Source organism: Schistocerca nitens, chromosome 4 (assembly GCF_023898315.1).
Source record: "Schistocerca nitens isolate TAMUIC-IGC-003100 chromosome 4, iqSchNite1.1, whole genome shotgun sequence".
NCBI lineage: Eukaryota > Metazoa > Arthropoda > Insecta > Orthoptera > Acrididae > Schistocerca > Schistocerca nitens.
In genome coordinates, this window is record NC_064617.1 from 692563990 (window position 1) to 692576015 (window position 12026).

The 12026-nt window shown below is 41.3% G+C and overlaps 1 protein-coding gene across 4 annotated transcripts in view; it reads left to right on the forward strand.

The window, feature by feature from the left end:
- The window catches only part of LOC126251924 (ankyrin repeat and BTB/POZ domain-containing protein 2), a 671398-nt gene that overhangs the window by 636456 nt on the left and 22916 nt on the right, over nt 1-12026 (forward strand). For all 4 annotated transcript variants that reach the window (XM_049952673.1, XM_049952674.1, XM_049952675.1 and 1 more), the window contains one exon: nt 6671-6806. In XM_049952673.1, the coding sequence (XP_049808630.1) occupies nt 6671-6806 (136 nt within the window). The remainder of the gene's footprint in view (nt 1-6670; nt 6807-12026) is intronic.

The following is a 12026-nucleotide window of genomic DNA, read 5'->3' on the forward strand; positions in this document are numbered from 1 at the left end:
AAAACACACATTTGTCCTTCCTCAAGCGAAGACCATTTTGTCGCAAGACCTGAAATAACGTTCGTAGGTTGGCTAAATGTTCGGCTTCTGTCTTTCCGGAGATCACAATATCGTCCAGATAGTTCGCAGCAGTAGGGACCGACGCCCAAACAGTTTGTAAATATTGCTGAAACAATGCAGGGGCGGATGCACACCCGAATGGCAGTCTTTTGAATCGGTACAATCCAAGATGCGTGTTAACCACCAAGACGCGCTGGGATTCTGCGTCCACCGGTATGTGCAAGTACACATCTGCTAGGTCCAATTTCGAAAAATACTTTCCCGGGCACAGTTTGTCAAAAAGATCTTCCGGGCGTGGCAAAGGAAAAGTAGCAGTCACAAGTTGTGGATTCAGAGTTGCCTTGAACTCCACGCAAAGTCTCAATTTTCCGGAAGGTTTTGGCAAAATTACTAAGGGTGAGGCCCAGAGAGAAGCCTGCACACGTTCAATTACATTTTGAGATTCTAAATCGCGTAATGTTCTTGCGACCTCATCACGCAATGCGTGGGGAACATTGCGCGCTCTGAAAAATTTCGGTTGCGCGTCCACTTTGAGTTCCAAATGTGCTTCATAGTTCTTAGCGCAACCAAGGCCCAGTGCAAAAATGTCTGCGAATTCGTCACAAAGACGAGAAACACTGGCGGAAGGCACAGTCTGGTTCACTAATAGGACCTGATTTACGATAGACAAGTTAAACAACTGAAATAAATCGAAACCAAACAAGTTCACTGCCGTAGAAGAATGAAGAACGTAAAATGACACAAGTTTTGTTTGTCCCTTGTATGTGGCAAGAAGGCTGCACTGTCCTAACACAGGTATCTGCTGTCCTAAATAACTATTGAGCTGAACATTTGCGGCACGCAACGGAGGTTTGCCCAGTTGTTTGTACGTGTCGTGATTGAGCAATGAAACTGCTGCCTCGGTATCGAGCTGGAATGGTATTACTTTGCCTCCAAAGTCTAAGTCTACAAAAAGTTTATTGTCCTGCTGACGACAAGAGCGACTTTCACGTGCAATTTGAACTGATACAGGTACAGAAGCACTTGCGACGTTACGGGATTTCCGGCGACGTCGACACACACTTTTTGCGGGACGAACACAGTCACTGTGAGATAAAGTGGCACTGGACGGGGTGGAATTAACGACATGAATGTCCATGGGCGAAGGTCCACGAGCCTGATTGTCCCTGGTTCGATTCCGGCGCGAAGCAAAGGGCCTGGAATGGTTTTGATTGTCTGATCTTAGCTTTTTCTGGCAAACACTTTGAACATGTCCTTTCTTATGACAGTAAAAGCAAATAGCTTGGCGTGACGGGCAATTGTCACGCGAATGTCTAGTTGCACACCGCGGGCATGATTTGAGCACGGCATTGGCCTGCTTATGCGGCACACGTGTTTGCGAGCTAGGCTGCAGCTGCTCGGACGTGCGCGAGGGCCGTTTAACGTCCCGTGCTGCGCGCCCGGCGGACCGGTCAATGCGACACACTGCTGGCGAAGTTTCAAATGATTCCTGAGCAAAGTCAAGTGTGTCTTGCCTATCTAAAATGTCTATCACTTGTTGGAGGGAGGGATTTACTAGTTTCAAAATCTGTTCCCGTATGCGAACATCAGAAACGTTCTGTGCAATTGCATCACGCACCATAGTATCTGAATACGTAAGTCCACATTCACATGCAAAATCACAATCCCTAGTAAGTCCTTGCAATGTTGCAACCCACTCCCTATTAGTCTGACCGGCCGTACGTGTGGTACGAAAGAACGTATACCGTTTTGCAACGACATTGACTGTTTCTTTGAAATAGGCATCTAAAGCAGACAAAATTTCGTCGTAGGACAGAGTTGCTATGTCGCGTCGGGGGAAACAATTTCACTATCACACGGTAGGTGGACACGCCGACACAAGAAAGCAAAAACGGCTGCCGCTCATTACCTTGAATCCTGTAGGCGGCTAGATGGAATCCAAACTGGCGTGACCATTCTGGCCACGTTTCTTGCGTTGAATCAAAATTACGGAAGGATGGTGCAACGGCGTGTTGTGGCTGCGGTAGCGATGAAGCGGTGGCGGCCGCATCATGTTGCAGCGCACATTGACACTGGACGAGCTGTCCAAGGGCATCCAATAACGCCTGCGTCTGCTGATTCTGCAAGCGATAAAATTCGGACAGTACATCTGGAGAATGTGGCGAAGCCATGACACAAATAATTCAGAGCAAAGCAAGCAGAAAGAACACGATCCTGTAATCCTCGTCATCAATCTTTGTGGCGTAACAAGCTAGTCACGCCACACTGAGGAGGAAGCCGAAAGGCACGCGTACACACACACCAAATGGCGTCAAGTCTGGAACAGGATACGTATTGAATACTATAAAGAAAATACGTATCTTTGGAATATACTTAACTTTTAATCAATCCTTGTGATACATCTCTCTTGACTATACAAATGAGACTCGTAAGATACATGCACTGTGACAATTGGCGCCTTGCTAAGTCGTAGCCATTAACTTAGCTGAAGGCTATTCTAACTGTATCTCGGCAAATGAGAGCAAAGGCTTCATCAGTATAGTCGCTAGCAACGTCGTCGTACAACTGGGCGAGTTCTCGTACGTCTCTCGAGACCTGCCGTGTGGTGGCACTCGGTCTGCGATCACACAGTGGCGACATGCGGGTCCGACATGTACTAATGGACCGTGGCCGATTTAAGCTACCACCTAGCAAGTGTGGTGTCTGGCAGTGACACCACAGTGAGCCAACAAGGCTTTTGTCAGAAATAGACAACATACACACAAACACTCATGCAGTCACAAATCGCACATGCACAACCACAGGCTTTGGCTGCTGATGCCAGACTGTCCCACCTGAGTCTGGTCTCAGCAACCAGAGGCTGTGGCCATATGTATGTGTGTGTGTGTTTGTTGTCTATTTCCGATGAAGGTCTTGTTGGCCAATAGCTCATGGGCTAATGAACTGACTTCATTTACTTCCGGTACGATGGACGTGGAGGAATAATGGGCAAATTTTACACACATTGTAAATCATGCATTGGACAAGTATGTGCCAAAAAAGTGGGTTACGGACGGAAAAGACCCACTGTGGTTTAACAGCGCAATTCGGAGAATGCTCAGGAAGGAAAGGCAGTTGCACTCGCGGTACAAGAAAGATCGGCAGAATGAGGACAGGCAAAAGTTAGTAGAGATTCGTGCTGCTATGAAAAGAGTGATGCGCAAAGCATTCAACCACTACCACCGTCATACCTTAGCAAAAGATCTTGCTGGAAACCCAAGGAAATTCTGGTCTTACGTAAAATCGGTAAGCGGGTCGAAGGCTTCCATCCAGTCACTCACTGATCAGTCTGGCATGGCAACAGAAGACAGCAAAACGAAAGCTGAAATTTTAAATTTAGCATTTGAGAAATCTTTCACGCAGGAGGATCGTACAAACATACCGCTGTTTGAGTCTCGTACAGATTCTCGTATAGAGGACATAGTGATAGACATCCCTGGGGTTGTGAAGCAGCTGAATGGGTTGAAAATAAATAAATTGCCAGGTCCTGATGGGATTCCAATTTGGTTTTACAGAGAGTACTCTACTGCATTGGCTCCTCACTTAGCTTGCATTTATCATGAATCTCTTGCCCAACGTAAAGTCCTGAGCAACTGGAAGAAAGTGCAGGTGACGCCTGTATATAAGAAGGGTAGAAGGACGAATCCTCAAAATTACAGACCAATATCCTTAACATTGGTTTGTTGCAGGATTCTCGAACATATTCTCAGTTTGAATATAATGAATTTCCTTGAGACAGAGAAGTTGCTGTCCATGCATCAGCATGGCTTTAGAAAGCATCACTCTTGTGAAACGCAACTCGCCCTTTTTTCACATGATATCTTGCGAACCATGGATGAAGGGTATCAGACGGATGCCATATTCCTTGACTTCCAGAAAGCGTTTGACTCGGTGCCCCACTGCAGACTCCTAACTAAGGGATTGGTTCTCAAGTATGTGAGTGGCTCGAAGACTTCTTAAGTAATAGAACCAAGTACGTTGTCCTTGATGGTGAGTGTTCATCGGAGGTGAGGGTATCATCTGGAGTGCCCCAGGGAAGTGTGGTAGGTCTGCTGTTGTTTTCTGTCTACATAAATGATCTTTTGGATGGGGTGGATAGCAATGTGCGGCTGTTTGCTGATGATGCTGTGGCGTATGGGAAGGTGTCGTCGTTCAGTGACTGTAGGAGGATACAAGATGACTTGGACAGGATTTGTGATTGGTGTAAAGAATGGAAGCTAATTCTAAATATAGATAAATGTAAATTAATGCAGATGAATAGGAAAAAGAATCCTGTAATGTCTGAATACTCCATTAGTAGTATAGCGCTTGACACAGTCACGTCGATTAAATATTTGGGTGTAACATTGCAGAGCGATATGAAGTAGGACAAGCATGTAATGGCAGTTGTGGGGAAGGCGGATAGTCGTCTTCGGTTCATTGGTAGAATTTTGGGAAGATGTGATTCATCTGCAAAGGAGACCGCTTATAAAACACTAATACGACCTATTCTTGAGCACTGCTCGAGCGTTTGGGATCCCTATCAGGTCGGATTGAGGGAGGGCATAGAAGCCATCAGAGGCGGGCTGCTAGATTTGTTACTGGTAGGTTTGATCATCACGTGAGTGTTACGGAAATGCTTCAGGAACTCGGGTGGGAGTCTCTAGAGGAAAGGAGGCATTCTTTTCGTGAATTGCTACTGAGGAAATTTAGAGAACCAGCATTTGAGGCTGACTGCAGAACAATTTTACTGCCGCCAACTTACATTTCGCGGAAAGACCACAAAGATAAGATAGAGATTAGGGCTCATACAGAGGCATATAGGCAGTCATTTTTCCCTTGTTCTCTTTGGGAGTGGAACAGGGAGAGAAGATGCTAGTTGTGGTATGAGGTACCCTCCGCCACGCACCGTATGGTGGATTGCGGAGTATGTATGTAGATGTAGATGTAGCTCACTTTCTGACAGACTTTTTGCCATACCTATCTGCAACTCAACATCTCTGCTATATTGTAATAAGAAGAATCATGTAGAAACAACACAGAGGACGCACTGAGTGACAAACAGGAACAACATAAAGACTGCTAAAATATTTACTCATAAGCTTTTGGACAAAGTCCTTCTTCTGAAGTAGAAGCGCACACACACACACACACACACACACACACACACACAAGCATAACTTACAAACACACCCACACATACACCTGGCTGCTGTCTCCGGGCATTGGTGCCCAACTGTATTATTCCATCCTGGCTTTTCACGGTCTAATCATTTAGAAGCAATAGACATAGGGAAAGATATTACTTGTAAACTCATTGGTGATGCTCTGGCATCATCATATCATCATCACCACCACCACCAACACACCATCAACCAGACCAGTGGAAATTTTGCTCATTCTGCACATGTACAATGCTGTTTTGCCTCCACTTGATTCAAACAATAAAGAGAAACACATTTACAGGCTAATTTATAATGAATTAGCTGCAATCAGTTGCTTTTATAGGTGTTTATTTTTCGGTGATGACATTTCAGAATGCCCAGCATGCCATCTTCAGCTTTTACGTTTATTTATGTGTTGTGAATGATGTTTCCTTACTAACAGCATTGCAGAACTTTACAACAGACGTTTTTAAGGCTGCTGTCATAAAACATTGTAAGTAAAGAAAAAAATAAATGTAATCATCTAAAGATGAAGGGCAAACAAAATGAATGCACTCTCAAAAACAGATGTCTTGAGGGATAATTTGTTGGCGTGGCATACTGGGAAAGAGGTTTCTTTCATATCAGTGTATTACCTTATAAGCATTGGTATCATGGACCATACAGTTTTGACTTTAAATACTAGGAGCTCGGCTATTGCGTCAAGTGATGAGGCAACGCGTGAGCTAACCAAAGGTTAGCCTTACCTCTTTTATGCCATTGCAGAAGGAGACAGTATTTACTAATTTTGCCTCCCAATCCTTGCTGCATCTTTAAGTTAGAAGTGTACTGTTTTATCAATAATTATTTTCCTTCTCTCCTAAACTTTCTCCATCATAAGACTTTGCCCCCTATAAAACTAGTAGTGACTGACACCTCCAAGTGTGGAAACATCTACTCCTATAAAAAATCTGCATGTGTAAGGCATTTGTTGGGACACAAACTGTATCTCCGTATGGGACATGCTTGCTTCATTGAGAGCCCATAGTTCATTAGTAGAAGTTGCCACATTTACTGTAAAACTACTACACTTTCATTAGAATGTAACTGATGTAAAATTTATGAGTTAAAGTATCTACCTTTTGAAATTTTTTTACATACAAGAGTTCTGCACTGCAGTTGATCATCATCAATGTTACTTATTTACAGTTTGTTATTCTTGTGACTGACTATTCTTTTCAGCACAAGTCTATACTAAACACAGCACTCTGTCTGCAACACACCAATGTCCTATTTGAAATTAGTCTTGTCTGAGCCATGCTGTATGATATGTTATATGTTTTTAATTCTGTTTCTAGTGTTATTTTTGTTAGACACTGTTATGCATCTGATAACAAATTTTTTAGTCGCTGTTCACTGCAAAACACTCCCACAAAATTTATTTACAGGTTTCTTGTTCCTCCACTCCTGAAGTTAGTGGGTGCTCTTCTAATGGTGAAAGTGCACAACCACTGAAATTAAGCAAACCACAGGTTAAATCATTACAGGAAGCAATGTACCACAGTGCAGAGAACAATCATCTTGGTGAGTGCAGAAGTTTATCTCTTCTATCTTTTTAAACTATTTCAATACTATACCGAAGACTGATATAATTATTGAAGCAATTGGAAGTCCTCCAAGACAAAATGCTGAATGGTGTGTAGGAAAGAAAAATGTAGATGACCATTTAGTTTGGCTTTGGAAACATTATTAGAATAGGTATTTTGAGACATCTTATTCTGCAACCTAGATAGAGGATTAATTCTTATGCTGCTGCTTGGATAGGTTATTTATTCTTGGGACAGCTTCCCTGGAGAGAGTGCCAAGTAATGAATGGACTGGTGCTTGTTGACATCAAAACAGTACAAGCAGTGATGAAGTGAAGGCTGCCAGGACCTTCTATTGTGATGGATTGTTGGCATCATACATACGTAAGTCATTCGGAAAATAAAGAACATTTTGTTTTGACACATGACTGTATCCCCCCACCACCACATTGACCAACCACTGAACTTGGTACTGGTTCAAATGGCTCTGAGCACTATGGGACTCAACATCTGAGGTTATCAGTCCCCTAGACTTAGAATTACTTAAACCTAACTAACCTAAGGACATCACACACATCCATGCCCGAGGCAGGATTTGAACCTGCGGCCATAGCAGCAGCACAGTTCCAGACTGAAGCGTCTAGAACCGCTCGGTCACAACAGCTGGCAAACTTGGTACTCATTTGCTTGGTATGCATTTGCTTCAGTTTGGCGGTACCTACAAATCCAATATAGTTGATTACTGCTTAGCTGTGTGTCTTTAAAACGTGTGACAAATTGACAATCCCACTAAGTATGAGGTGCACAGTGTTATCTGCTTTTTAAATATGAAAGTCCTACTTTTCCAGATTAATAGACATATAACTGAGGTTTACAGTAATATGATGACTGAAGCATAAGTTCTAAAGTAGTGTGTGATGTTTAATGGCCGACGGAAGAATGTTTACGATGATATCTCAGACTGATCCTCAATGGTGACTGATAGACTCAAAGCAGCAACTGAAACAAAAATCCAAGGCAATAGGCATTTCACAGTCAGTGAAGTGCAGCGGACTACTATCAGATGTTTCAACAACTTTGCTGCACCATTACAAACCAGCAGTGCAGAATGCTAACCCATGGAGTCACTCTCCTCCATGATAATCAATGTCTGCATGCAGCGAGAGTGACACAGGACTTGCTTCAGTGGTTTCAGTGGGAAATGTTTCAACATCCACCATATGGTCTGGACGTAGCCCCCAAGTTATCATCACTATTCCCGAAACTGAAAGGTTTTATTGGGTAGACAGTGCCACAGAAGTAATGATGAACTTAAAGAAGCCATTAATAAGTGGTTCAACACCTGGTGGCAACTGAGTATGGAGGAGACATATAAAAGCTGCTAAAATGGTGCAACAAGTGCCTAAATTTGAATGGTAACTGACTAGAAGAGTAGCTTGGGTATCAAATTGTATGTAAAATACAGTTTCATTTAATTACATCAAATAATAAAGTCCACATAAAAAAAGTTCTTTAATTTCTGAATGACCCTTTTAGAGACATAGATATTGTTGTAAGTTGCTAGCACCAGTTTATTTTGTGTTCTTGTGGTTGTGACTTTCCGTTTGAAGACAAATCTGAGCAGGTCTTCACACTAGTCTATTTTCCACAAATCTTTTCACCTCTGCATAACTACTGCAACCAACATACACTTGAATCTGCTAGCTTTATTCAAACTTCAGTCTCCTATGCTTTTTGCCCCCACATTTCCCCTCAGCTATCAAAGTCCTGATTCTTTGATGCCAGAGGATGTGTCCTATCAAGTGATCCCTTCTTTTCTTCAAGTTGTGCCACAAAAATTTATTTTCACTCTGGCTCACTTCGGCATCCCTTCATCAGTTACCAACTTTATCCATACGAGGTGTGATCAACAAGTGACAGGAATTTTTGTTACTCTTAAAGAATCTTTATTATTATTATTGTTCACGTATGGGCCCAATAGGACCAAGTGAGGTACAATCCATCAATGTCACTTTTGATGGTTGACTTTCATTTGGGTCCAAATTTGTTTCATCATTTCAGAATGTAGTCTCTTTCTTTCATCAGACCATGGTGTTTCAGTCCATTTTCTAATTTCCCTCTGACCAACTTTTCAAGCAAATATCTTTTGCCTGAATGTTTTTTATCTCGTAACGTCTGTCTGAATTTTTATTTATTCATCAACATCAACTTTGTCCCCTTCAAAGTAATCCCCATCAAATATAATTCACTCATGCCAGTGCCTTTTCCACTCTTTTCATGGTTCTCCTTAATCTTGGGAATAGAAAAAAGTGAATACAGTGGCTGAGGTGATGTAACAGTTTTGTTTTTTGTCAAAAAATCACAAGCAAGCAATGAGGTGTGAGTGGGAGAATTATTTTGATGCAATTTCCATGAATAGTTTTGCTACAATTCTGGCTCTATTCTTCAGATTGCTTCACACAAATGGCACATAACATCCAGGTAGTATTCCTTTTTGACTGTATGGTCATAGGCAGGAACTGATGACGCACTATCCCATTGTAAACGAAATAAACAGTGAGAAGAACCTTCACATGTTATCGAAATTGTTGAATTTTTTCGGCGGTGGTCTTTCAGGCAATTTCCATTGGAACGATTGGACCTCAGTTTCAATGTCATACCCACATACTTATGTTTCATCACCTGTTATAACCTTCTTTAGAAGTTCTGAATTATTTTCTACTTCATTCAGCAATTGCTGAGTGATGTCTATGCAACTTTGTTTTTGGTGGAAATTCTCCAGTTTTGGAACAAACATTGCCGCTACACATTTCATGCCCAGAACATCTGAAAAAAATACTTGGCATGAGTCAAAGAATATGCTGACATCACCAACAACATCTCTGATCTGATAAGGCAATTTTCCAGAACCATTTTTGTTACTTCTTCCACAATGTCATCAGTAAGTGATGTGCTAGGGCATCCAGTGTGGTGGTCATCTTCAACATCTTGTCAGTCCTCTTTGAAATGTTAATACAACTTGTAAACTTTTTTGTTACTCATACTAGATTCGCCAAAAACCACAGTCAACTTTTAGAAAGTGGTGTTGCCCTGTATTCAGTTTTTCAAGCAAAATGTAATGGAAATTCATTGATCTATCTTTTCGAGAGTAAAAATTTGCTGAGCACTCGAAAACAGATCCAACCTTTTCAACTGTCAGCAATAAACTAAACACTCAAAACAGCTGAAAATCCAAAAATACATCAGGAACATGTGCACCAACACGATAAAAATGGATGCAAAAAGGGCATGAAATTACTTTTTGATCACACCATATATAATCTTCAGTGTGCTTCTATAGTACTGTGTTTGAGAAGCCTTTATTAGCTTTTGGTTTGTGCTGCTTATCACGCACATTTCACATCATTATAAGCTGCACTCCAGCAGGTGTACAGGATAGGAATGCGGTGAGTTTGTCTCACACATAGTGGTGGTGATGATGATGATGAGGATGAGTGGATTTGCACAAGGTGACTGAGCAGATGATGGGGAGACTGTGGGGAAGAGGGCATGGGTGCATAATAAGTGAAGTTAGGGTCCTTAAGGTGGGTGTCAGATAGGGGATTACCGGGTAGTGGGGATTGAAGTTAGGAGGAGTATGGGGACAAAGTATGTGTTGTAAGCATAACTTCTCATCCATGTAGTTCAGAAAAGTTGGTGCTGAAGTCAAATACCTTGTGCTCAGCAACGTGTTCCACTACTGGGTGGTCAACCTAGCTCTTGGCCACAGTTTGGCAGTGTCTACTTGAATGAACATTAAAGTATTTACTTCTGCTCCCTGAATTTTAACTCCTTTTCCAAATTTCTTCTTGGTTTCCTGTACTAATTTCTCTGTGTATAAATTGAATAACACAGGAGAACACTGCAACACTGCCTCATTACCTTCTTTAACTGTTGCCACCTTTTCATTTCTTCTGACTGTTATAACTGCAGTACAGTTTCTGTATAAGTTGTAGTAAACCTGTATTTACCTGAGTGTTTCCTTTACTGATGAAGGCATTGGCTGAAAGCTAATGTGTAAGTGTCTTTTCATTATGCCTGGCTGGAACCAAGTGAGTCATGTTTACAGTGAGTAGCAGTCTATCCTCTTCTAATATTGTTGACTTTCCTTATCTTATTGATATTCCAACCTGGAGTTTCCATTGTTTGACAAAAGCTGTAAACATTGATTTGTCTTTACTAACCGACAATCCTTCATATTGAACACTACACATAGTGCCAATTTCTAAATTCAACTGTAATTCTTTGGGGAAGTACTGATTTATCCTACTCTTACCTATCACAGTTCACACAGTTAGTTAGCCTAACTGCCCCTAGTACCATCTGATAAGACATGTTGTATGTTGAAGAGATAGTAACACAGACAACTTCTTGTTCTGCATCCAGGAGAGAATGAAAGTAATATTTTAAGAGAAAAAAAAGAGGCAAGTGAAAAGATTACATCTCAGTTTGAAACTACTAACTTATTTCATAGTGGCAATGGATAGGAAAAAGAAGGTTGTAAGAGGAAAGAAGTCTACGATGTAGGAAGCAGGAAGAATGTGAAAATAGATAGCAAAATGCATGGCACATGGTACAGAAACAGACTTGTACAGAAGGAGGAAATAAAATACAGTATATGAAACTCTTTAAAAAAAAAATTATGAGGCATGTTAGACTTAACTGAGCTGAACCTGAAACATGAGGCGTTACAGATACAGCTGCCTCTCTTTTTACTTTAATAAGTTGGTTTTCTCCTTTGGATCAGAGAAATTAAATCCTATGTTTGAAGGACATAATCGTTGATTGTCTCTAGATTTGGAGCTTATTGTGTCATAAGACTTTGTGGTATATAGCTTTAGGTTGTTGCATTTAGAATGAGCAGTAAATAACAGTGCTCATTATTTGTTTGTGAGATGTGGTGGATGCCATATCACAATTATTTTGAGGACATTCTATTTGACTAAAATCCTGGGAATGGCTGCTACGCATGTTTTTCAGTTTATTTGTTTTTGGCGACATATTTTTTTTCCATGAGAATGATAACTAATGTGCAATATGGAAGCAATGAATTACACTCAAGTAGGGAGACACAGAGCCTCCGATTGAATCTGTAATGACAGAAGAAAATGTTACACAGTCATCCATTTTCTGCTATCTCATTAGAATTAATGTAAAATTAAATGAAAGTCAAGATGTG